Genomic DNA, 27,816 nt, shown 5'->3' with positions numbered 1-27,816 from the left:
GTATAGTAGGGAGAGATGGTGTCTATAGTAACAGTGGATAATAGTCTCTGGGAAGGGAGTGTGACTGTGGGATAGCAGGTATAGTAGGGGAGAGATGGTGTCTATAGTAACAGTGGGATAATAGTCTCTGGGAAGGGAGTGTGACTGTGGGATAGCAGGTATAGTAGGGAGAGATGGTGTCTATAGTAACAGTGGGATAATAGTCTCTGGAAGGGAGTGTGACTGTGGGATAGCAGGTATAGTAGGGAGAGATGGTGTCTATAGTAACAGTGGATAATAGTCTCTGGGAAGGGAGTGTGACTGTGGGATAGCAGGTATAGTAGGGAGAGATGGTGCCTATAGTAACAGTGGATAATAGTCTCTGGGAAGGGAGTGTGACTGTGGGATAGCAGGTATAGTAGGGAGAGATGGTGCCTATAGTAACAGTGGATAATAGTCTCTGGGAAGGGAGTGTGACTGTGGGATAGCAGGTATAGTAGGGAGAGATGGTGCCTATAGTAACAGTGGATAATAGTCTCTGGGAAGGGAGTGTGACTGTGGGATAGCAGGTATAGTAGGGAGAGATGGTACCTATAGTTAACAGTGGATAATAGTCTCTGGGAAGGGAGTGTGACTGTGGGATAGCAGGTATAGTAGGGAGAGATGGTGCCTATAGTAACAGTGGATAATAGTCTCTGGGAAGGGAGTGTGACTGTGGATAGCAGGTATAGTAGGGAGAGATGGTGCCTATAGTAAACAGTGGATAATAGTCTCTGGGAAGGGAGTGTGACTGTGGGATAGCAGGTATAGTAGGGAGAGATTGGTGCCTATAGTAACAGTGGATAATAGTACTCTGGGAAGGGAGTGTGACTGTGGGATAGTAGGCGAGAGATGGTGCCTATAGTAACAGTGGATAATAGTCTCTGGGAAGGGAGTGTGACTGTGGGATAGCAGGTATAGTAGGAGAGATGGTGTCTATAGTAACAGTGATAATAGTCTCTGGAAGGGAGTGTGCACTGTGGGATAGCAGGTATAGTAGGGAGAGATGGTGCCTATAGTAACAAGTGGATAATAGTCTCTGGGAAGGGAGTGTGACTGTGGGAGTAGCAGGTATAGTAGGGAGAGATGGTGCCTATAGTAACAGTGGATAATAGTCTCTGGGAAGGGAGTGTGACTGTGGGATAGCAGGTATAGTAGGGAGAGATGGTGCCTTATAGTAACAGTGGATAATAGTCTCTGGGAAGGGAGTGTGACTGTGGGATAGCAGGTATAGTAGGGAGAGATGGTGCCTATAGTAACAGTGGATAATAGTCTCTGGGCAAGGGAGTGTGACTGTGGGATAGCAGGTATAGTAGGGAGAGATGGTGTCTATAGTAACAGTGTATAATAGTCTCTGGGAAGGGAGTGTGACTGTGGGATAGCAGGTATAGTAGGGAGAGATGGTGCCTATAGTAACAGTGGATAATAGTCTCTGGGAAGGGAGTGTAACTGTGAGATAGCAGGTATAGTAGGGAGAGATGGTGCCTATAGTAACAGTGGATAATAGTCTCTGGGAATGGAGTGTGACTGTGGGATAGCAGGTATAGTAGGGAGAGATGGTGTCTATAGTAACAGTGGATAATAGTCTCTGGGAAGGGAGTGTGACTGTGGGATAGCAGGTATAGTAGGGAGAGATGGTGCTATAGTAACAGTTGATAATAGTCTCTGGAAGGGAGTGTGACTGTGGGATAGCAGGTATAGTAGGGAGAGATGGTGCCTATAGTAACAGTGGATAATAGTCTCTGGGAAGGGAGTGTAACTGTGGGATAGCAGGTATAGTAGGGAGAGATGGTGTCTATAGTAACAGTGGATAATAGTCTCTGGGAAGGGAGTGTGACTGTGGGATAGCAGGTATAGTAGGGAGAGATGGTGTCTATAGTAACAGTGGATAATAGTCTCTGGGAAGGGAGTGTAACTGTGGGATAGTAGGTATAGTAGGGAGAGATGGTGTCTATAGTAACAGTGGATAATAGTCTCTGGGAAGGGAGTGTGACTGTGGGATAGCAGGTATAGTAGGGAGAGATGGTGCCTATAGTAACAGTGGATAATAGTCTCTGGGAAGGGAGTGTGACTGTGAATGTGTGTATGTGAATACATATTTTGTCCTGCCCCCTCTACTTCACTAGTATCTCTGGGTGAACCAAATGGCGTATTTTGTTCGTTTTTTTGAAAACTTACCTACATTGGGGCTTTTGACGGCAGTTTTGCAGAATTTTGTTGTATCTGAGCAGTTAGTGACAGTGGAACAATCTTTACTGGCTGTATAATCATCACACGTGTAACACTGCAGTGATTGGACTGGGAAGGAAAGAGAGAGCGGCTTAAATACTCATACTGGCACCAGTTCTAAATTTACAGTGTACTTGCACAGGAATTTCCAGAGTTTTTGTTCCCACCACAAGTCACAGCCAAAATGGAGACATGGAGGGGAAAAATGGAGACAGTGGGTCAAGATGGAGACAGTAGGGCAAGATTTAAACAGTAGGATAAGATGGAGACAGTAGGACCAGATGGAGACAGTAGGAAAAGATGGAGTCAATAAGGCAAAAAATGGAGACAGTAGGACAAGATGGAGACAGTAGCACAAGATGGAGACAGTAGGAAAAGATGGAGACAGTAGAACCAGATGGAGACAGTAGGACAAGATGGAGACAGTGGGGCAAGATGGAGACAGAAGGGCAAGATGAAGACAGTAGGGCAAGATGGAGCCAGTAGGAAAAGATGGAGACAGTAGGGCGAAATGGAGACAATAGGGCAAGATGGTGTCAGTTGGACCAGATGGAGACAGTAGGACAGGATGGAGACAGTAGGAAAAGATGGAGTCAGTAGGGCAAAATGTAGACAGTAGGACAAGATGGAGACAGTGGGACAAGATGGAGACAGTGGGGCAAGATGGAGACAATAGGACAAGATGGAGACAGTGGGGCAAGATGGAGACAGTGGGGCAAGATGGAGACAGTAGGGACAGGTGGAGACAGTAGGACAAGATGGAGACAGTAGGGTAAGATGGAGACAGTAGGGCAAAATGGAGACAGTCAAACCAGATGGAGACAGTAGGGCAAGATGGAGACAGTAGGAAAAGATGGAGTCAGTAGGGCAAAATGGAGACAGTGGGATCAGATGGAGACAGTAGGGCAAGATGGAGACAGTAGGACAGGATAAAGATAGTAGGGCAAAATGGAGACAGTATGGCAAGATGGAGACAGTAGGACCTGATGGAGACAGTAGGACCTGATGGAGACAGTAGGAAAAGATGGAGTCAGTATGGCAAAATGGAGACAGTAGGACCAGATGGAGACAGTAGGACCAGATGGAGACAGTAGGGTAAGATAGCGACAGTAGGGCAAAATGGAGACAGTATGGCAAGATGGAGACAGTAGGACAATATGGAGACAGTAGGGCAAAATGGAGACAGTAGGACCAGTTGGAGACAGTAGGGCAAGATGGAGACAGTAGGACCATATGGAGACAGTAGGACAAGATGGAGACAGCAGGACAAGATGGAGACAGCAGGGCAAAATGGAGACACTAGGACCAGATGGAGACAGTAGGGCAAGATGGAGACAGTAGGGCAAGATGGAGACAGTGGGACAAGATGAAGACAATAGAACAAGATGGAGACAGTGGGGCAAGATGGAGACAGTAGGGCAAGATGGAGACAGTGGGACAAGATGGAGACAGTGGGGCAAGATGGAGACAGTAGGGCAAGATGGAGCCAGTAGGAAAATATGGAGATAGTAGTAGGGCAAGATGGAGCCAGTAGGAAAATATGGAGACAGTAGGGCAAGATGGAGACAGAAGGAAAATATGAAGTCAGTGGGACAAGATGGAGACAGTGGGGCAAGATGGAGACAGTAGGGCAAGATGGAGCCAGTAGGAAAATATGGAGATAGTAGTAGGGCAAGATGGAGCCAGCAGGGCAAAATAGAGACAGTAGGACCAGATGGAGACAGTAGGACCAGATGGACACTGTAGGGCAAGATGGAGACAGTAGAACAAGATGGAGACAGTGGGGCAAAATGGAGACAGTAGGACAAGATGGAGACAGTAAGGCAAGGTGGAGCCAATAGGACAAGATGGAAACATTGGGGCAAAATGGAGACAGTAGGGAAAGATAGAGACAGTAGGGACAGATGGAGACAGTAGGACCAGATGGAGACAGTAGGACAAGATGGATACAGTAGGGCAAAATGGAGACAGTTGAACCAGATGGAGACAGTAGGGCAAGATGGAGACAGTAGGAAAAGATGGAGACAGTAGGGCAAGATGGAGACAGAAGGAAAATATGAAGTCAGTAGGGAAAGATGGAGACAGGAGGACAGGATAGAGACAGTAGGGCAAGATGGAGACAGTAGGACAAGATGGAGACAGTAGGACAAGATGGAGACAGTAGGGCAAGATGGAGACAGTAGGGCAAAATGGAGACAGTAGGGCAAGATGGAGACAGTAGAACAAGATGGAGAAAGTAGGGACTGATGGAGACAGTAGGGACAGATGGAGACAGTAGGACAAGATGGATACAGTAGGGCAAAATGGAGACAGTCAAACCAGACAGTAGGAAAAGATGGAGCCAGTAGGGCAAGCTGGAGCCAGTAGGAAAATATGGAGTCAGTAGGGCAAGATGGAGACAGTAGGACAGGATAGAGACAGGGCAAGATGGAGACCGTAGGACAAGATGGAGACAGTAGGGCAAGATGGAGACAGTAGGAAAAGATGGAGTCAGTAGGGCAAAATGGAGACAGTTGAACCAGATGGAGACAGTAGGGCAAGATGGAGACAGTAGAACAAGATGGAGACAGTAGGGCAAGATGGAGACAGTAGGACAAGATGGAGCCAGTAGGGACAGATAAGGACAGTATGACAAGATGGAGACAGTAGGGCAAGATGGAGACAGTAGGACAAGATGAAGACAGTGGGACAAGATGGAGACAGTGGGACAAGATGGAGACAGCAAGGGGAACATAATTTGGTTGAGTGGGTCACCGGATCTATGTACTTGATCTCCTTGGACACATTAGGCTAGTTCTGCCTGTTCTAAATCTCAAAACCATAGGAGAATCAGCATTAGTGACCATGTCTAGTAGTGTTAATGGGAATGGTCTCAGGGAGGTGGACAAAGCCAACTGGGTAAAAATGTTTTTAGGACCTCTATGAACAAAAACCTTCAGAAGCAAATAAGTCTCTTCCCCTTCTGTAACCCATGGAGTGTGAGAAATGTTGTGTTCCCCAAATTACACTTGTGTTCTATTGATGTCCCAGCTACCCATCAGCTGATATTCAACTACATCTCCCAGAATAAGTCTGTAGCCTTCAGTCTGCATGTAGTTCCTTGGTGGTTGAGGAGCCACAATTTGCACATTTCTTAACTCTAATCCTCCATTCAGGTGATACTGTACCCCCATCACTCATGATTTGCCCACCTTCAGTAAGAGTAAGGACCGCCCATCATTATTCAGTGTGGAACATGATTGGCCTACATTAAGCTGACCAGTGTCACACGTTGGGGGGGTTAGTTCTCCTTTAAACAGGGGCATTTGTGAGCAAAAAAGGTTTGGATGGGATGACTGTTTAGCTCTGAATGTGGCCCCTAATCAGGGGTGTAACTACAGAGAAGGCAGCGGGGGGATCAGGGATGTAGTGGGCCCTGTAAAGACCATAATTAATAAGCAATTTCAATATATCTTTGCACAATAGGTCAATTTACCAATGTGTTTGGGGGCCCTAAACTGAATTTAATGTGGGGCCCACTAACATCTTACACCACTGGCCGCAATAAAGGGAAATGTCTGATATATTTAGCCATCCCCGGTGTAATAAAAGGTGCAGTAACCCATCCCAACCAATTGCTTGCTTTTTCAACTATGCTACCTTCTGATTGGTTGCTACTAAGTACCCCAATAATCTTATATTGTCGGTGTCTCAGTCCCACTATGTCAGGCAGGTCGGAGGGGAGGGGCTTATAGAAAAGTCTCAATTAGCAGGAAAGGATCAGAGGTCGGAGTAATTAAAACTGGAACGTCTGTCGGAATATACAGGACAAAGAAACCCTGTGTTAAGTCACATGTGGAGCAGTGAGTAACTATCCAGCACTTGGGCCCCTGTAAATAATCTTCAGAGGGACCCAGTGCCCAACGTTCCCCCTGAAATTGGATCTGCTTTATCTATAGTTACTGCAGTTAGATGCAGTGAGGTTGGTGCGGCCCCTACTATACGGCTACTCATTGCCATGTATGTTCGATTAATGCCCATAGGACCTATTGGAGAATAAGAAGGTTGTGAAGTACTTACCCAGTGCCAAGGCTACAGCAGCAGCGGCAAAGTACAGCATCAGTCCCTTCATGTTGGTGTCGGGCTACAAGTGGTAGGATGAGGGCAGTGAGTTGTATATACTCTATATTTATATAACTCTGCCCATTAGCTCACAACGATAGAGGCTGGACCTGGCAGGGAGAGGAGTTATATATATAAATATCCATATCATCTCACATTATTTCTACTCACTTAATGGAATGTAAGGTATGAATATTGCCTTGTGCCTGGGCGTGGTGCCACTCCTCTATTCTTACTCACAGCTCAGCAATCCCTTCATTTATGTAACCTTTCTAGAATATTCTACAATAACAGGGTCCTGAGTACTGGTAACATCTTACCCACCCGCACAAACCCATAGACCCTTCCACTGATAGTATCTTGTATTACTACTCACACTATTATATGTCACAGTCCCTTCCACTGATAGTATCTTGTATTACTACTCACACTATTATATGTCACAGACCCTTCCACTGATAGTATCTTGTATTACTACTCACACTATTATATGTCACAGACCCTTCCACTGATAGTATCTTGTATTACTACTCACACTATTATATGTCACAGACCCTTCCACTGATAGTATCTTGTATTACTACTCACACTATTATATGTCACAGACCCTTCCACTGATAGTATCTTGTATTACTACTCACACTATTATATGTCACAGACCCTTCCACTGATAGTATCTTGTATTACTACTCACACTATTATATGTCACAGACCCTTCCACTGATAGTATCTTGTATTACTACTCACACTATTATATGTCACAGACCCTTCCACTGATAGTATCTTGTATTACTACTCACACTATTATATGTCACAGACCCTTCCACTGATAGTATCTTGTATTACTACTCACACTATTATATGTCACAGACCCTTCCACTGATAGTATCTTGCCTTACTACTCACACTATTATATGTCACAGACCCTTCCACTGATAGTATCTTGCCTTACTACTCACACTATTATATTTCACAGTCCCTTCCACTGACAGTGTATTGTATTACTACTCACACTATTATATGTCACAGTCCCTTCCACTGATAGTATCTTGCCTTACTATTCACACTATTATATGTCACAGTCCCTTCCACTGATAGTATCTTGCCTTACTATTCACACTATTATATGTCACAGTCCCTTCCACTGATAGTATCTTGTATTACTACTCACACTATTATATGTCACAGACCCTTCCACTGATAGTATCTTGTATTACTACTCACACTATTATATGTCACAGTCCCTTCCACTGATAGTATCTTGCCTTACTATTCACACTATTATATGTCACAGTCCCTTCCACTGATAGTATCTTGTATTACTACTCACACTATTATATGTCACAGACCCTTCCACTGATAGTATCTTGTATTACTACTCACACTATTATATGTCACAGTCCCTTCCACTGATAGTATCTTGCCTTACTATTCACACTATTATATGTCACAGACCCTTCCACTGATAGTATCTTGTATTACTACTCACACTATTATATGTCACAGTCCCTTCCACTGAGGTGTAAGTGTGCCAGTGCAGTGCTGCTCATTGACCCACAAGATGGCCACAATGAATGTGACTGGTGCAATAGTGAGACGTTGGTTTGTGGAATGTTGGGGAATAAGGGCCCCCTGTACCCCAGAGCCTCACACTGGCGAGAGCACAAGGTGGGGGTCACAGGGTGGCCCTGTCCTTATCACTTTCCTTTAGAGCTGGTACTAAGTACTGGGCTGCTCTGCACCTACTTGTACTCCCCTGAATGAGGAGAATGTGAGGGGTAAGACCTGTGCACCATCCCAAACGCGACCCCTCATGTACCCAGTCCTTCCACACACTGGCATCTCCCTATTCTGGACCCAAACACCTGCCCCCCTTATTGGAAAGTGCAAATAACATGTCAGCTCCCACGTCTCTATAAACGAGGCCCAATATCTGGGTGCTGTACCAACACATGACTTCCTTATAGTGCCCCATAATACCCCAAATGTGTCTCTCCAAAAAGTGCAAAACCCACAGCGAGTGCCCATAATGCCACGTAAATACATCTGCCAATACTACTCTGTATGAGCAAAGGCTGCAGATATAAAGAAAGCAAATTTACACAGAAATTCTCTAAATGCAATACACTGCACAAAATGCAAAATATGCTCCAGAAATGAAAAAAGTTAGTCCTTTAGTTTAGTTTCCTCCTGCCGGTGCTACTTCAGTCTCTCAACTGTAGAATGCTTCATATAGGAAAACAAAAATAAGTCCCCGAAGTGGAGGACTAAAATAAAGGGGAATCTGAAAAAGGGGAACTAACAAAACACAATATAAATTCTACACACAAGCACCTGGTGGGAAACTACCATTTCAAAAATACTACACTATATATCTGTTTATTTTCACCCCTTTCTTTGTTTCTGGCGAGTTTGACTCCGTTGCCAAAGGCGCTGATCCATTTTTTTCCCTATAAGATATAAATAAAGATTCTGCGGCACTTGTGCACTCGACAGGTTAGAGAGGCTCAAAGATTTGACAGAACATGAAAGTGTAAAGTATCTGAAGAAATGAGGGCATAGTAACATAGTAACAATCAGTTGGGTTCAAAAAAGACACACGTCCATCAAGTTCAACCTTAAGTCTATATATAACTTGTCTAACTGTCAGTTGATCCAGAGGAAGGCGAAAAACCCTCTGAACCCTCTCCAATTTGCCTCAGACTCAAGTCCAATGGAACCAGTCCCTGGATCAACTTGTACTATGAGCTATCTCCCATATCCCTGTATTCCCTCACTTGCTAAACACCATCCTGTCTCCTCAAATCTCCTCCTCAATCTCTGTGCCCCTCTCCCTTCTACCGGCTCCTCCCTTGATATCTCTGCCCTCTCCCAAATCTCCTTCCCAAACTCTTTAATCTCTTGGCTTCTACATCCATCCATTGACATGAGCCCCAGTTGAGCATATGGTTTGGGTCTTAAGGGGACTTCGACTTACAGTATAATTGACTTTTGGGGTGATACAGATGATATTATTCAAGTTAATCTTCTTTTCCAGCAGCTCTCCACTTTGGAATTGAATCAGTGTTACCTGGTTGTTATGGATGCACTTACCCTAGCAACCAGGCAGGGGAATCTATAAGTAGAGGGTGCGAATATAAAAATTTGTAATAAAAATGTCACCAAAGAATGATTGTATGTCATCGACAGATCCAAAACCACATAGTATTTTAATTCGTTTCAGGCCAATAATTCGATTAGAAAACAAAGCTACCGATTGGCTGAGAATATCGTGGCGGCAGAAAATGACAAATCTATTGTAGGAGGAGGTCTATGGAGTCCTAGGGAAGACCGGGGGCCATTGTTAGAGATCAGCATCAAGCCCATTGGCCTCCAGTTGGACAGGCCTGATGTAAAGGACATTGAGCTGCACCTCAGCGGCACAGGAATTGGGTGAGACGTTACACAACTTGCACCCGTCACTGAGCTGATTGTCATGTCACAAGAACCAATAAGCTGACACTTGAGACAATGGCACTTCTCTACATTCCTAGTGCCGGAGTATTAGTCAACCCCTCTCTAATGTGCCCAAATAGCCTGACCCAATCACAGCATGAGCGACACCTAGTGTCCAAGTCACAGAGCTGCTGCAGAACCTCTTTTAGAGACTGTTGCCATTGATCAGGGTTGGAAGGATATTTCATAGATTGATTTTCTAACATTTTTATAGTTATGGTTTGGTTGATTTGCCAAAAAATTTCCCTTTGAGGTCAATCATTAATCCAAATGCAACAATTTCAATCCTGTCTGGCCGTTTGTGAAGTTACACAGTCATACTGGTATTTAACTGGTATTTAACTGATATTTAACTGATGGGACGTGACAAAGTAGCCAGACACACCCCTTAAAGTTATAATTAACCCACCCTACATGCGTATGTAATTACAACCAAACATTATGTTCTTCTTGACTGAACTCCTTAAATAACCTCAGATGTCCACAAAACAGCAAGTCCAATCCTTTGTAGTGAGTCTTCATGTTTGCAGCAGGTTATATGCACAGGACAATTCCCATACAGAGCAGACAGTAACCCTTCCAACACTTTCCTCTTGTCTCTATATATTAGGTACCTATCTAGTGTTACCAATCCCTATTTCTGTAGGGAAATGAGAGAGAGCAGACAGTAACCCTTCCAACACTTTCCTCTTGTCTCTATATATTAGGTACCTATCTAGTGTTACCAATCCCTATTTCTGTAGGGAAATGAGAGAGAGCAGACAGTAACCCTTCCAACACTTTCCTCTTGTCTCTATATATTAGGTACCTATCTAGTGTTACCAATCCCTATTTCTGTAGGGAAATGAGAGAGAGCAGACAGTAACCCTTCCAACACTTTCCTCTTGTCTCTATATATTAGGTACCTATCTAGTGTTACCAATCCCTATTTCTGTAGGGAAATGAGAGAGAGCAGACAGTAACCCTTCCAACACTTTCCTCTTGTCTCTATATATTAGGTACCTATCTAGTGTTACCAATCCCTATTTCTGTAGGGAAATGAGAGAGAGCAGACAGTAACCCTTCCAACACTTTCCTCTTGTCTCTATATATTAGGTACCTATCTAGTGTTACCAATCCCTATTTCTGTAGGGAAATGTGAGAGAGCAGACAGTAACCCTTCCAACACTTTCCTCTTGTCTCTATATATTAGGTACCTATCTAGTGTTACCAATCCCTATTTCTGTAGGGAAATGAGAGAGAGCAGACAGTAACCCTTCCAACACTTTCTCTTGTCTCTATATATTAGGTACCTATCTAGTGTTACCAATCCCTATTCTGTAGGGAAATGTGAGAGAGCAGACAGTAACCCTTCCAACACTTTCCTCTTGTCTCTATATATTAGGTACCTATCTAGTGCTACCAATCCCTATTTCTGTAGTGAAATGAGAGAGAGCAGACAGTAACCCTTCCAACACTTTCCTCTTGTCTCTATATATTAGGTACCTATCTAGTGTTACCAATCCCTATTTCTGTAGGGAAATGAGAGCAGACAGTAACCCTTCCAACACTTTCCTCTTGTCTCTATATATTAGGTACCTATCTAGTGTTACCAATCCCTATTTCTGTAGGGAAATGAGAGCAGACAGTAACCCTTCCAACACTTTCCTCTTGTCTCTATATATTAGTTACCTATCTAGTGTTACCAATCCCTATTTCTGTAGGGAAATGAGAGCAGACAGTAACCCTTCCAACACTTTCCTCTTGTCTCTATATATTAGGTACCTATCTAGTGTTACCAATCCCTATTTCTGTAGGGAAATGAGAGAGAGCAGACAGTAACCTTCCAACACTTTCCTCTTGTCTCTATATATTAGGTACCTATCTAGTGCTACCAATCCCTATTTCTGTAGGGAAATGAGAGAGAGCAGACAGTAACCCTTCCAACACTTTCCTCTTGTCTCTATATATTAGGTACCTATCTAGTGCTACCAATCCCTATTTCTGTAGTGAAATGAGAGAGAGCAGACAGTAACCCTTCCAACACTTTCCTCTTGTCTCTATATATTAGGTACCTATCTAGTGCTACCAATCCCTATTTCTGTAGGGAAATGAGAGAGAGCAGACAGTAACCCTTCCAACACTTTCCTCTTGTCTCTATATATTAGGTACCTATCTAGTGTTACCAATCCCTATTTCTGTAGGGAAATGAGAGAGAGCAGACAGTAACCCTTCCAACACTTTCCTCTTGTCTCTATATATTAGGTACCTATCTAGTGCTACCAATCTCTATATATATCTGACTTTGATATAATTTAAGGTTAGAGCTGCCATTTAGCCGAATTGTAAGCTCCCGCCCAACTCTTGTATAAACCTGCAAGTACTTTAATTAATTTGGGATGGGTCAGGACACAGGGACACGATGTTGTCGAGCAGTTTATAGAGAAATTCTGTATGTGGCAGGTACATAGGAACAGACTGTGGATCTGTGGCCCAGGGCTCCCCCATGTGGTCAGTGCTGAGATTGCTGCTTCTGAAAGGGAGTGAAATAATCAGGAGATATAACGTTACACTGCATTAAATGGGTTGTTAGTGAATCAAAATAATAAAGAAAGGAGAACTCCAGCAGAATCTCTGCAAAACTTTTATTCCAGGCTGGAGTTCTCGTTCCTTTATTATTTTGATTTAGTGTCACCGAGCAGAACATTCAGCTGTACAGACCACCTATAACCCCTTTACCTTGGACTTAAATGGGATATTCACAATCAGTTCGGTTGATTTCAGACTGCTCCCCAGAAATAAAGATTTTTACCAATAAACTCTATTTTCTTTTTCTAAGTGGAAAGTGTAATTTTTCACTTTCTAAAGCTGCTCGGTGGGAGGGTCGCGGACCCTGTAAATGGTTCTAAATTGATACATTTAGTTGATACATGTCATTAAAGGGATACTTCTTTTTTTTTTTTAAATGAATCAGTTAATAGTGCTGCTCCAGTAGAATTCTGCACTGAAATCCATTTCTCAAAAGAGCAAACACATTTTTTAATATTCAATTTTGAAATCTGACATGGGGCTAGACATATCAATTTCCCAGCTGCCCCAAGTCATGTGACTTGTGCTCTGATAAACTTCAATCACTCTTTACTGCTGTACTGCAAGTTGGAGTGATATCACCCCCCTCCCTCCCCCCCCCCAGCAGCCTAACAACAGAACAATGGGAAGGTAACCAGATAGCAGCTCCCTAACACAAAATAACAGCTGCCTGGCAGATCTAAGAACAACACTCAATAGTAAAATCCAGGTCCCACTGAGACACATTCAGTTACATTGAGAAGGAAAAACAGCAGCCTGCCAGAAAGCAGTTCTCTCCTAAAGTGCAGGCACAAGTCACATGACCAGGGGCAGCTGGGAAATTGACAATATGTCTAGCCCCATGTCAGATTTCAAAATTGAACATAAAAAAATCTGTTTGCTCTTTTGAGAAATGGATTTCAGTGCAGAATTCTGCTGGAGCAGCACTATTAACTGATACGTTTTGAACAAAACATGTTTTCCGATGACAGGATCCCTTTAAAGGCAGCTGTTAGACTTGATACAATAATTGCACTTATATTCCCCATAGATCCTACTGAGAAATGGATCAACTCATGGATCAGCCAATTGGAACACAATCTGCACCGGATCACTGAGCTGTCAGACTCAAACACCAGAGGGAGGGACATTAAGTAATGAATTAAAAAAAGCTTTTGGAAGGTGAACATCCCCTTTAACTGTTAAAGGGGCAGTAACACTGTATGTTAAAGGGATACTGTCATGGGAATTTTTTTTTTTTTAAAATGAATCAGTTAATAGTGCTGCTCCAGCAGAATTCTACACTGAAATCCATTTCTCAAAAGAGCAAACTGATTTTTTTATATTCAATTTTGAAATCTGACATGGGGCTAGACATTTTGTCAATTTCCCAGCTGCCCCTGGTCATGTGACTTGTGCCTGCACTTTAGGAGAGAAATGCTTTCTGGCAGGCTGCTGTTTTTCCTTCTCAATGTAACTGAATGTGTCTCAGTGGGACCTGGATTTTACTGTTGAGTGTTGTTCTTAGATCTACCAGGCAGCTGTTATCTTGTGTTAGGGAGCTGCTATCTGGTTACCTTCCCATTGTTCTGTTGTTAGGCTGCTGGGGGGAAAGGGAGGGGGGTGATATCACTCCAACTTGCAGTACAGCAGTAAAGAGTGATTGAAGTTTATCAGAGCACAAGTCACATGACTTGGGGCAGCTGGGAAATTCAGTGCAGAATTCTGCTGGAGCAGCACTATTAACTGATGCATTTTGAAATTTTTTTTTTTTCCCATGACAGTATCCCTTTAAAGGGCAAGTCAACCCCAAAATAAAAAATTTTCCAAATAAAACTGAATTCTAAGCAAATTTCCAATATACGCTTCTTAAAAATTGTCAGTGCTTTTAAAGTTATATGTAAAAATGTTTGCTATTAAAAGCAGCATCTGCTTGAAGTTTATCAGAGCACAAGTCACATGACTTGGGGCAGCTGGGAAATTGACAAAATGTCTAGCCCCATGTCAGATTTCAAAATTGAATATAAAAAAATCTGTTTGCTCTTTTGAGAAATGGATTTCAGTGCAGAATTCTGCTGGAGCAGCACTATTAACTGATTCATTTTTCCCATGACAGTATCCCTTTAACTCCTAGTTGTTACTTTTTAAACATTGTTGCAAAAGTCTTGGTTCCCCGGCAAAGACGGGTCTGTTAATCGGCTGCCTTGTCTTACATTGTATCAGCAGTCTGAACCAGCAGTGCAGGGAAACTCTGTTTTCAATAGCAATAGATATACAAAGAAATTAAAAAGGATAGAGAATGTGTAAGGAATGTATATCGCACAGTTGCTTAGAATTATGTTTTCTTTTATTAGGCACTTTTTTATTTTGGGGTGGACTTTCCCTTTAAAGTGACTCTGACTCCTAAAATAATTTCTATTAGAAAATAAATATTCTGTTGTTCCAGGGAAGGTGTTCCAGTAACATTTACAGGGAAAATTCCAGTCGTTTCCACCAAAATAAATACTTCCCACACCCAAAGCAAAGGGGCAGATTGAGTAAGTAACAGTCTGATACAGTGAGTGTTGCTATGTACCCAACCCACGGCGATGAATTTGCAAAACACACAATCGGCATCCGTCAGGAGAAGAGATGTGGATCTGATTTGCCTGCGCAGCTTCCCCTTGGAACGATCTCTCTGCCGCTTCCACCGCCACATTAAGGAGGTAGAGGGTCAAATTCGTGTCAAGATTTCGTTTTTTCCTCCAAATGAAATGTGCCAATGTGGGGTGGGACAGATACAGGTAAAAACCCACAGCAGCCAATCAGATTTGTGCTTTTAATATACTGTGCAATGGAATAGGATTTGACAGGAAACTGCATAATGATGTCACTGTGCAGAGGTGGGGTGTGATGACATCACTGCAGTGATGAGAAGGGTCAGTGCCAGGTTGGAGGAGGCGCTGGGATAACGAAGAATTCTGATTGGAACAGGGTACTTGGCAGCAGTTCAATTTAGGACCCCAAATTAGTGATAAGTTGTCCCATTCTACTAAGATACATTGGACCTCTCTGAGCACCGTACACTCCCAGCACCCCCCCCCCCCCCCGCCACTCCCTGTCACCTTCTATTGTACAAACTCACCGGCAGGTAAGATATATGCAAAATACATCCGCAGTATCTGAGCAGCATCCTCTGTAAATAAAGATTTGTTGGCTGGGCGAACACACACATGTATTGTCTTAAAGGAGAACTAAACCCTAAAAATGAATGTGGCTAAAAATGGCCTATTTTCTATGGTGAACTTATTGCACGAGGCTAAAGTTTGAGCTTGTCAATAGCAGCAATGATCCAGGACTTCAAACTTGTCACAGGGGGTCACCATCTTGGAAAGTGTCTGTGACACTCACATGCTCAGTGGGCTCTGATTGGCTGTTGAGAAGCTAAGCTTAGGGCTCGTCACTAATTATCCAGCAGAAAATGAGCTTCCCTGGCTGTAATATAAGCTGATGCTACAGGTTTGCTGATTATTCAATTCTGATGCTAATTGCACTGGTTTCTGTGCTGCCATGTAGTAATTATGTGTATTAATTACTAATCAGCCTTATATTGTGACATTTCTATTCTATGTGTACTGTATATTGTGAGTGGCTCCCTAAGCTCAGTAAGTGACAGCAGCACAGAGCATGTGAATCAGTGAATCAGCAGAAAAGAAGATGGGGAGCTACTGGGGCATCTTTGGAGACACAGATCTTTACTGCTAAAGGGCTGGGGTTGCCTTGGGCTGGTACAGAAGCACAAAACATCATGTATATACTGAATCCTGTATTAATATGGCCAGGGGGTCCGGCCTGTATATCCTGTAATATAGACTGGCTGGGGGTTATATTCCAACACTGCTACATTGTGTATTGTGTGAATAGATGTCACAATGGGGGTCAGGGGACAGAGTACAAATAATAGTCTGAGCTGTTGGGTCTTTCCAAAGGGGATGAGGTTCCAGGGTCGGTACAGTTCATTGTTGCACATACAAAGAGACATTAAGCCTTTCCTTAAAGGGGAACTCCGGCTTCCAAACCAAAATTTGATCACACAGAAACCCCTAATATGCCCATCACAGTTACCTGTTTCTTCAAAAAAGTCTGAATAAATTGTATTTTCTATGCTGAAATCCAGCTGTGTAACATTTCTTCTCTTTCTGCATCATTTGAAATCCTGGCAGGGAAGGAGGGACTAAACACTGATGTTACACATTACAGACAACTACATAACCCACAATGCTTTGCACTGGGATGTTCCTTTCCTTATTGAAATCACATGTGCAGGGAATTGTGGGTTTGGAGGATGCAGGCTGAGGACAGATGGCTGTTGATACAAAGTAACAGTAGTCAGACAGCTCAGCAAAGTAGTCAGACAGATCAGCAGGGGACTCCCAGATTTAGAGCTCTCCAGTCTCTGGTCAAAACCAGCCAAAGTCGGCTACAAAACCAGCCAAAGTCAGGATTTGGCCTTTTTCAGCAGGATTCGGCCGAATTCTTCTGTCCGGCCGAACCGAATCCTAATTTGCATATGCAAATTAGGGGCGGGGAGGGAAAACACGTGACTTTTTGTCACAAAACAAGGAAGTAATTTTTTTCCCCTTCCAAACACTAATTTGCATATGCAAATTAGGATTCGGTTCGGTATTTGACCAAATCTTTCATGATGGATTTGGGGGTTCAGCCAAATCCAAAATAGTGGATTCGGTGCATCCCTAGTCCCTAATACAAATACAATTACAATAAATAAGGGTAAAACTGCTCAACCTCTAGACATTTTGGTGGCAGCAGATTTTTTCCCCAAAATTGTCTGAAAGTTGAGGAAAGTCACCAGAAAATGTAACGGGAGACTGGGGTACAGAGCCCAAAATCTGGTAACTCCCGACTTCTACACAAGTCAGTCCCACTGCATGCTGGGTATTGTAGTCTTACATTCAACTTGGCTGTTGGCAAATACGACATTACCCAAAATTCATTGGGAGACACAGACCTGGCACATTAGGGCAAAAAAACTTTGGCTGCTTTCTAAAGTACAAACCAGCCAAAGGCCTAAAAAGTAGCCCAAATCCGTGCCTTGGCTAGTTTGTACTTTGAAAACCAACCTGAGCTTTAAATTAGTAGCCCAATTTGTCTGGAAACCCTCCAACCTGACAGCCCTGCCAAGCAAACACCAAAACCTAAGAAATATGAAGATTTACTGACAGTTTGTGCATTGGCCACTAGGTGGAGCAGTTAATGACAAGTTATCAGCAGGGGAAACGGTCTTGGAAAATGGCATTGCTGCAAAGACTCCAGATTACTATGAAAGCCCAATCTATGTTCTCATGCCCCCCAGCTAGCCAAAGCTCAGCGCCCTGGAGCCCACTGCCCCTATAGGATTCTGAGTAAGCCAATAGCAGACAATACTTACACTGGGGATAAATATCTCCGGAGATGTTGCCTATAGCAACCAATCAGATCTTTGATTTTGTTTTCTAAATTGTAAGCGATTGTTTAACTCTACTTGCTGATTGGTTGCCATGGGCAACATCCCTGGAGATATTTATCTCCAATATTAGAGAAGGTCCCATAGGTCTCTCTGTTACAGACATTCTTCTGCCTCCTGTCTCAAGAGCTACAAATAACAATGTGGCTCCACTAGACAGAGTTAAAGGGATGGTTCGCCTTTAAATTAACGTTTAGTACATTAAAGAATTTTAAGCAACCTTTTTACTTCTGACACTTTCAAATGGGGGTCACTGACCCCATCTAAAAACAAATGCTCTGTAAGGCTACACAAATGTACTGTTATTGCTACTTTTTATTACTCCTCTTTCTATTCAGGCCTCTCCTATTCATATTCCAGTCTCTTATTCACATCAATTCATGGTTGCTATGGGGATTTGAACCCCAGCAACCAGAAAGCTGACTATGATCTTTAGATAAGCGCTAACCTAATTGTAAACTATTTAATGATACTAATGCTGTAAGGTTTGTGGTATTTGGGGAAAGCTGTTATATAAATATAAAAAGTTAGATTTGGGGGGTATATATGGTTGCAAGGGTAAATAAGACCCTAGCAACCATATAGCTGCTGAATTACCAAATGAACTAAACTAAATTAGAGAAAAAACACAAATAATAAAAAATGGAAACCAATTGTGAATCATCTACGAATATCACTCCCTACATCATACTAACAGTTAATTTAAAGGTGAACTACCCCTTTAATAAAAGCAGGTGCCACACTTCAATATGATAAGATAGGGGTGTGTGAATTCAAATAATTCTGACCCCGCCTTCTGGACAGAGCAATATAATGAGCAACGGGGCGGAGGGGTTTCCAGACTTCACTCTTACTGATCCGGCTCCTACTCAATCAGTATGGCAGCTCTGAAAATCGCACTGCTGGTCACTGCCCTCTGCGCTGGGACAGGTAGGAACTTACATTTCTCTGCAGTTTTATATAGAAATCTTCAGCTCACATATGCAATATACACTATATATATATATATATATATATGAAGGGGATTCAGGGAGCAGCAACTCTGAGCTCATATAAAAGGGGTCTCTGGATATTTATAAGTTGGTGCTGCTGCAAATATGGGAAACAAAAGCCTCATAATTAAAGGGCTTGTTCACCTTTAAATTAACTGTTAGTATGATGTAGAGAGGGATATTATGAGACAATTTGCAATTGGTTTTCAATTTTTATTATTTGTGGTTTTTGACTTATTTAGATTTTTATTCAGCAGCTCTCCAGTTTGCAGTTTTAGCCATCTGGTTGCTAAGGTCCTAATTACCCTAGCAACCATTCATTGATGTGAATAAGAGACTGGACTATGAATAGGAGAGGACTGAATAGAAATATGAGAAATAAAAAGTAACAATAACAATACATTTGTAGCCTTACAGAGCATTTGTTTTTTAGATGGGGTCAGAAGCAAGTCAGGTGGGATGTGGGTGGGGTGGAGGCGGGACAGGAAGTGGGCAGGATCGAAGTGCGCCGGGCACCTCTGAAGTTTTTTGTGCAGGGTCACACGCTAGTTTCACCTCTGCATACAGACTTATACATTCTCCAATGGAATTCCTCCATATACAAATATTCATCCTCCTCCCCTGAATGGGAACAAATCAGAACACGGGAAAACGCAACGTCACCTTTTCCTATTTCCTGTCTCCTTTCTTTACATTTTTTACTTCTTAAAGGAACAGTTCGGTGTAAAAATAAAAACTGGGTAAATAAACAGTCTGTGGAAAATAAAAAATGTATCTAATATAGTTAGTTAGGCAAAAATGTAATGTATAAAGGCTGGAGTGAGTGGATGTGTAACATAATAGCCAGAACACTACTTCCTGCTTTTCAGCTCTCTAACTCTGAGTTAGTCAGTGACTATAAGGGGGGCCACATGGGACATAACTGTTCAGTGAGTTTGTAATTGATCCTCAGCATTCAGCTCAGATTCAAAAGCAACAGTTATGTCCCATGTGCCCCCCCTCAAGTCTCTGATTGGTTACTGCCTGGTAACCAATCAGTGGAAAGCAAGAGAGCTGAAAAGCAGGAAGTAGTGTTCTGGCTATTATGTTACACATCCACTCACTCCAGCCTTTATACATTAAATTTTTGCCTCACTAACTATATTAGATACATTTTTTATTTTGCACAGCCTATTTATTTACCCAGTTTTTATTTTTACACTGAACTGTTCCTTTAAGGAATTCTTGTCTATAAACATTTATATTTCTCATATATTGATTTAGTAAGACTTGCTCCTTTGTTTCTCAGCCTCCTCCCTGAAGTGTTACTCGTGCACCTCCCAATCCAACAATGCCAACTGCAAGACCGAAAGCAGCTGCAACATCTATGAGCTCTTCTGCCGAACCAACGTGGTCTCCTCCTCTACTGGTGAGACTGGAACTCAATGAGCTCAAGGGAATCAACACGAGAAGCCCATTTTATAGTTACATATGAGATCCATTAATTATGGTTTTATATTAAAAGTTGTGTGAACCAACAGTATTAGGGAGGAAGAAACTCAGCAATAACTACACTGTAGTTCTCTACCCAATGAATGCCTCCAGAAGTATTTACTGCTCTTTAGTAACAATGCCCCCAGAAGTTTTTATTCCTCATTAGTAGCAATGCCCCCAGAAGTAAGTAATCCTTGTTAGTAACAATGCCGCAAGAAGTATTTATTCCTCGTTAGTAACAATGATCCCAGAAGTATTTATTCCTCGTTAGTAACAATGCTCCCTGTAGCGTTTATTACTCGTTAGTAACAATGCTCCCGAAAGTGTTTATTCCTCCTTAGTAACAATGCTTCCAGAAGTATTTATTCCTCATTAGTAACAATGCTCCCAGTAGAGTTTATTCCTCGTTAGTAACAATGCTCCCAGAAGTGTTTATTCTTCGTTAGTAAAAATGCTCCCCGAAGTATGTATTCCTCGTTAGTAACAATGCTCTCAGAAGTATTTAATCCTCATTAGTAACAATGCTCCCATTACAGTTTATTCCTTGTTAGTAACAATGCTCCCAGAAGTATTTATTCCTCGATAGTAACAATGCTCTCTGTAGCATTTATTACTAGTTAGTAACAATGCTCACCGTAGAGTTTATTCCTCGTTACTAACAATGCTTAATGAAGTATTTATTCCTCATTAGTAACGATGCCCCCTGTAGAGTTTATTCCTCGTTAGTAACAATGCTTCCTGTAGAGTTTGCTTGTTGTTAATATGTCACAGCAGGATTTCTGCACCAAGAGGTTGAAGGACATGAAAGTTTTTTTATAACCTGCCTCGTACTGACAGTTAAAGAAAGACCAATAGAAAAGGAGTGATGTGTATAGTCTGTGTGTTTCCAGTGGTAGCGATTGGAAATGGCAAGTGATCTCCTACTATCTGGTTTGGTTTTTGTGTTACAGGTTTATCCATCACCAAATCATGTGCCACCGCCTGTGTCCCAAGTAGCACTGACTCTACTACAGTCTCCTGCTGTGCCTCCGACTTGTGTAATGTTAGTGGCACCCCCGGGGTTAAATACAGCTCCGCCCTCTTGGCTCTGTCTCTGGGATTGGTTCTGCTGAAAAACTCCCTCCAGTGAAAGCTCCTGATTGGTGACTTCTCGTCCGTCCTACTTGCGCCTTAATAAACACGCGATAATGAAGAAAAAGTCTCATTTTCACTTTTTGTGCCCAAATCCATTGTATGTCGCACGGCTTGTGTCTCATTGGCCCAATAAATAGGGAATAAAGATAAATATATAGGAAGGTCAGTGATCCCAATGTTATTAATAGGGAATAAAGATAAATATATAGGAAGGTCAGTGATCCCAATGTTATTAATAGGGAATAAAAGATAAATAGTATAGGCAATCGTCCAGTGAGTATGATACCCAATTGTCTTTAATAAGGGAATAACAGATTAAATACTAAGGTCAAAAGCGTCACATGATCTCCTAATCCGTAATTAATAGGGAAAAGATAAAGACTTATATGCTCAAGAGTCATCTAGTCAGCGTCGCGTGGCGCGTCCAGAATTCGATCATATTCCCACATGTATTAATAGTGGAATAAAGTATAGAATATATGAGAAGTCCGAGTAATTTCCCAATGTATTAATACGGATCATAAAGGATAAAATATGAATAGGTTACAGCTCAGTCTGCATCCCAATTAATTAAACCATGGAAAAAGATAAAATGATGGGAAGGTCAGTGAATCCCAATGTCATTAATAGGAATAAAGCATACTATATATATAGCGAAGGTCAGCGATCCCAATGCTTATTAATAGGAATAAAAACATCAACTCAGAATACCCCTATAGGAAGGTCATGATCCCCAATGTGATTAATATCGGGAATAAAGATTACAATATACGGCAACGGTCAGTGAATCCCAATGTTATTAATAGAGATATAAAGGATAAATATATAGGAAGGTCAGTGATCCCAATGTTATTAATAGGGAATAAAGATAAATATATAGGAAGGTCAGTGATCCCAATGTTATTAATAGGAATAAAGATAAATATATAGGAAGGTCAGTGGGATCCGCAATGTTATTAATAGGGAATAAAGATAAATATATAGGAAGGGTCAGTGATCCCAATGTTATTAATAGGGAATAAAGATAAATATATAGGAAGGTCAGTGATCCAATGTTATTAATAGGGAATAAAGATAAATATATAGAAGGTCAGTGATCCCAATGTTATTAATAGGGAATAAAGATAAATATAATAGGAAGGTCAGTTGATCCCAATGTTATTATAGGGAATAAAGATAAATATATAGGAAGGTCAGTGATCCCAATGTTATTATAGGGAATAAAGATAAATATATAGGAGGTCAGTGATCCCAATGTTATTTCCATTAATAGAATAAATATACCAACCTGTATCACTTCAGGAGGAAGCAGTCTAGATACATCCCCAATGTTCTATTAATAAGGCAATCAAAGATTAAATATATAGGAAAGCAAGTGATCCGCAATGTTATTAATAGCGATAAAGATAAAAATATTAGGCAAGGGTTCAGTGATCCAGTATTTATTAAATGAATTAAACGCATTAAATGATATAGAACGTCAGTGATAATCCCACTATGTTATTATAGGAAATAAAATAAATTATTTAATTAGGAGAGCTCAATGATCCCAATGCTAATTCCAAGTAGCGGAATAAAAATAAATATATAGGAAGTCAGTGATCATAGATCCCAATGTTATTACAATAGCTCGCCACGCGGCCTACCCGATGCCCCGGAACTAAAATAAATATATAGGAAGGTCAAGTGATCCCATGTTATTAATAGGGAATAAAGGATAATATATTAGGAAGTCAGTATCCCATCGTTATTAGATAGGGAACTAATAGATAAATATATAGGGATAGCGTCAGTATCCCAATGTTACTTCATATGGAATATAAGATAAAATATATAGCCAGGTCAGTGTGTGATCCCAATGTTATTCATAGAATCTAAGAAGATAAATAATAGGCAAGGTTCAGTGATCCCAATGTTATTAATAGCGAATAAAGATAACTATATAGGAAGCGTCAATGATCCCAATGTTATTAATAGGTAATAGATATAATTATATAGGTAAGGCTGATGATCCCAAATGTTATTAATAGGATAAAATAAATATCAGGAAGGTCATGATCCCAATGTTATTAATAGGCGGGAATAGAAGATACAAATAATATAGCGCAAGGCTCAGTGACTCCCAATTGTATCTTAATAGGGAATAAAGAAGAAATATATAGGCAGGTCCAGTGATCCCGAATTTATTTAATAGGGAATAAAGATAAACTATATAGGAAGGCTCAGTGATCCCAATGCTGATTAATAGGGCGCAATAAAGAGTCATAATCATATGGAAGGTCCAGTGATTTCCCAATGTTATTAATTAGGCTAATACAAGATAAAATATATAGAGGTCAGCTGATCCCAATGTTATTAACTAGGAATAAAAGATAAATAAATAGGAAAGGTCAGTGATCCCAATGTGATTTAATAGGGAATAAAGATAAATACTATAGGAAGTCATGATCCCAATTGTCTTATTAAGAGGAAAAAAGATAAATATATTAGGAAGGTCAGTGCATCCCAATGTTATTTAAAGGAATAAAGATAAATATATAGGTAAGGTCGACTGATCCCCAATGTTATTAATAGGAATAAAATTAAATATTATAGGAAGTCAGTGATCCCAATGTTATTAATAGGGAATAAAGATAAATATAATAGGTAAGGTCAGTGATTCCCAATGTATTAATAGGTAATAAAGATAAAAGTATAATAGGAAGTCAGTGATCCCAAGTATAATAGGAATAAAGATAAATATATAGGAAGGTCAGTGATCCCAATGTTATTAATAGGAATAAAATAAATATAAGGGAAGGTCAGTGATCCCAATGTATTAATAGGAATAAATAAATATATAGAAGGTCAGTGATCCCAATGTTATTAATAGTTAATATAAGAAAGGCAGTGATCCCATTTATTAATAGGCACAAGGTTGATCCCAATGTTATAATAGGGAATAAGATAAATATATAGAAGGTCAGTGATTTCCCAATGTTATTAATAGGAATAAAGAGAAATATAGGAAGGGTCAAGTGATCTCCAATGTTATTAATAGAATAAGGAATATATAGGCAAGGCAGTGATCCCAATGTTAAATAGGGATAAAAGATAAATATTATAGGAAGGTCAGTGATCCAATGTTCTATTAATAAGATTAAATATATAGGAAGGTCATGATCCCAATGTTATTAATAGGGAATAAAGATAAATATATAGGGAGGTGGGATCTCTAGTCACTAGTATTAAATTCTTTTGTCATTTTTAAGTTGTTGTGACTGAAACATTTGTTTTCTCACTAATCTCACCTGAACTAATTCTTGGGAAATATTTATAGGGGCACCTCAATGATATGAGTAAAATGTGGAGGGAAACCTGTATGTAAATGGGTTTTATGAGTAAAGGTCATATTTCAGCACTTTCAGTGTAACACTTGCAAATAAACAACACACAATAACACACACGGCCGGCCACTGTAGCAGAACATGAGGAAAGGGCCGCACTAGGAACCCCTCACAGAAAGTGTTTACCACACAGGACAGGTAAAATGGTTGCCATGGAAATGGAATCAAGCGACTCACTGTGATGGTCATGTGACAGACGGTGGCGAAGGTAAGGCATCCATCTTTGGTTCTGGCACTGACGCAGTGTGGGAAATATCTTGACCTCTTGCAGTATGGCGGCCAACGTCCTGACGAGTGACGTCACTTGTGCGCGCCGAGCAGCCAGAGAGTTTGCGGATATGGCGGAGGAGAAGGAGGCGCTGCAGCGGCAGATACGCATGTTACAGGGTGAGAAACGCTCGGCCGCCGGGTGTGTGTGGGACTAGTGACTCATTTCTAAGGGCAACTATCCAGGAACCGCTCCTACCTCGGTGTCTCTCTCCCTCTCCAACTTATTTCCTGGCACATTCATTTACCTCTGTGCACTTTACATTCATTATTTTATTAGTTATTAGTAAATTCATGACACACTGACAACTCCTCCTCCTGTCTCTCTCTCTCTCTCTCTCTCACTCTCACTCCTCCTGTCTGTCCCTCTCTCACCCTCCTCCTGTCTGTCCCTCACTCCTCCTGTCTGTCCCTCTCTCACCCTTCTCCTATCTGTCCCTCACTCCTGTCTGTCCCTCACTCCTCCTGTCTGTCCCTCACTCTCCTTCCTCCTGTCTGTCCCTCACTCCTGTCTGTCCCTCACTCTCCTTCCTCCTGTCTGTCCCTCTCTCTCCCTCCTGTCTGTCCCTCACTCCTCCTGTCTGTCCCTCACTCCTCCTGTCTGTCCCTCACTCCTCCTGTCTGTCCCTCACTCCTCCTGTCTGTCCCTCTCTCACCCTCCTCCTGTCTGTCCCTCACTCTCCTTCCTCCTGTCTATCCCTCTCTCTCACTCCTCCTGTCTGTCCCTCTCTCTCACTCCTCCTGTCTGTCCATCTCTAACCCTCCTCCTGTCTGTCCCTCTCTCACTCTCCTCCTGTCTGTCCCTCTCTCACTCTCCTCCTGTCTGTCCATCTCTAACCCTCCTCCTGTCTGTCCCTCTCTCACTCTCCTCCTGTCTGTCCCTCTCCCTCCTCCTGTCTGTCCGTCTCCCTCACTCATCATCCATATGTCTTATTTATGTATGTATTTGTGATCTGTCTGTATATATGTCCCTGTTCATCTTTCACATATCTTTTGCCTGTCTGTTGTCCTTGTATTATCTGTCTATTATCTGTCTATCCATTACATCTGCCCCAGCACCTTCCCCCATTTTATTGTAATGAAATAAAATCTGACTCTATTTATAATCTGTACCGCCTGTTTGTGAATGGAAAGTGCTGTGTGACTTGCTGACTCTATATATAAATACATGATAATGAATATAATCTATAACAACAGTGATGAATATAATATATAACTGATGAATATTATATATTACAATAGTGATGAATATAATATATAATAACAGTGATGAATATAATCTCTAATAGTGATGAATATAATATATAATAACAGTAGTGATCACATTCCCATTATGTGGCACTTGGGTTTCATTCATTTCTTTCTCTCCCAGATCTTATAACCAGTCACAGGAATATCCATGGCAACGTCCCGGCACCAGTTGCACCCGCCAGTACCCGATGGAGGAACCCGGCGCAGCCTCCGTACAGAGCACCAGGGGTTTTCCGAGGGGGTCACACTCACAGGGGTCACACGCACAGGGCAAGTAGGTTTATTGCACCAGCACAGGAGCAGCCTAAACAAGGCTGGAAAAACAAATACTCTCTTGTGAATCGAGGTGTAATGGGGAGCACCAGCACTGCACCTGCTGTTTCCTCCCATGGGAATGAGGGGAGCAGAACTGCAACTACAGCACTTTCACCTCTGTGTCTTACTGCAACTGTTGCACACAAGTCTCAGGCAACTTTTAGTGGCCCAGCGGCTGAAAAATCAAAACTTGCCAGCAAAGAAAGTACAAAGTCTCTCAGCAAATCCTCTCAGACCGCACTGAGCAAACAGACAAGTGCCAAAAATCTACCCACAACTGCCAGCACTTCAGCATCTGCACAACATGTGGGGAGAGTCACTGATGGGGGGTCCTCTGTATCGGGGAAGCATCGGAAAATGCCATGGACTCCCTCAGAGACAGTCCACGTTTCATCTCAGGAATCTGTGACGTTACATTCAGAGCCTTCTTTTCATAAACCACTCAATCCTGTAACCTGCACTGCCAGTTCTGACTCTAGAGCCGCCACTCTCGTGAGTGACTTGTCTAAAACTAATGCAGTTTACAGCCCAACAAAAAACACTGCTGCATCACCAGCAGCCCCTACTAAACTGCCCAAGACTCGGAAGAATAAATACACGTGGGTGGCAAACTCTGCCAAAACCAGTCTTGTCAGCAAAAAACTGTCTCCTGCTTCCAAAAAGCTCAATGTAGAGAGTGAGAAGGTGAAATCTCCGGCTGCATCACTTGTGGCTCCTAAAAAGAAGAGCAGTGTGACCCCAAAGTCTGGCAGTGTGACCCCAAAGTCTGGCAGTGTAACAAACAGATATAAGTGGAAGGCAGAGAACTCAGGCCAGACCTCCAGCAAAAAGCCTCAGGAACCCCCAATACAAACGACTCCTAAAGGCTCCCCCTATTTATTAGCAAAGGCCCAAGGGCTCCCGAATATTCCCAAGCTGTCGCCCACAGACTCTGGACTGTCTCACTACAAAGTTAGAAGTCGGACAAAAATTATCCGGAGAAGAAGCTCTTCAAGGTACTCTCTGTTGTTTAAAAGAATAATATTGGACAATTATCTCTGCATATTGATGCACTGTGTTTTATTAAAGGATAAGTAAACCTTAAAAATAAGAGAATGTAAAATTG

At 41.8% G+C, this 27,816-nt stretch overlaps 3 protein-coding genes across 4 annotated transcripts in view; 2 read left to right on the top strand and 1 right to left on the bottom strand.

Moving 5' to 3' along the window:
- LOC108719463 (ly6/PLAUR domain-containing protein 2) overlaps positions 1 to 25,132 on the bottom strand; it is a 26,397-nt gene extending 1,265 nt beyond the window's left edge. The window contains exons 1-3 of one of the 2 annotated variants that reach the window (XM_041566695.1): positions 25,056 to 25,132; positions 6,307 to 6,458; positions 2,197 to 2,316 (exon numbers count right to left, since the gene is read on the bottom strand). In XM_041566695.1, coding sequence (XP_041422629.1) covers positions 2,197 to 2,316; positions 6,307 to 6,358 — 172 coding nt within the window. In that variant the 5' untranslated portion in view covers positions 6,359 to 6,458; positions 25,056 to 25,132. Of the gene's footprint in view, positions 1 to 2,196; positions 2,317 to 6,306; positions 7,884 to 25,055 lie in introns of those variants that run through there. The other variant, XM_018268318.2, reaches the window with a different exon arrangement.
- On the top strand, positions 18,687 to 21,556 carry LOC108718884 (ly6/PLAUR domain-containing protein 2). Its single transcript, XM_018267393.2, has 3 exons — positions 18,687 to 18,823; positions 20,174 to 20,293; positions 21,309 to 21,556. Exons 1-3 carry the CDS (start codon positions 18,772 to 18,774, stop codon positions 21,485 to 21,487), a joined length of 351 nt encoding a protein of 116 aa, XP_018122882.1. The 5' UTR covers positions 18,687 to 18,771; the 3' UTR covers positions 21,488 to 21,556.
- Positions 25,107 to 27,816, top strand: LOC108719461 (zinc finger CCCH domain-containing protein 3). Its single transcript, XM_018268316.2, has 2 exons — positions 25,107 to 25,265; positions 26,518 to 27,816. The coding sequence occupies exons 1-2, from the start codon at positions 25,151 to 25,153 to the stop codon at positions 27,786 to 27,788; spliced, it is 1,386 nt and encodes a 461-aa protein (XP_018123805.1). The 5' UTR covers positions 25,107 to 25,150; the 3' UTR covers positions 27,789 to 27,816.

This window comes from Xenopus laevis, chromosome 6L (genome assembly GCF_017654675.1).
Source record: "Xenopus laevis strain J_2021 chromosome 6L, Xenopus_laevis_v10.1, whole genome shotgun sequence".
NCBI classification, from domain to species: Eukaryota; Metazoa; Chordata; class Amphibia; order Anura; family Pipidae; genus Xenopus; species Xenopus laevis.
This window is presented reverse-complemented; position numbering and strand designations above follow the sequence as displayed.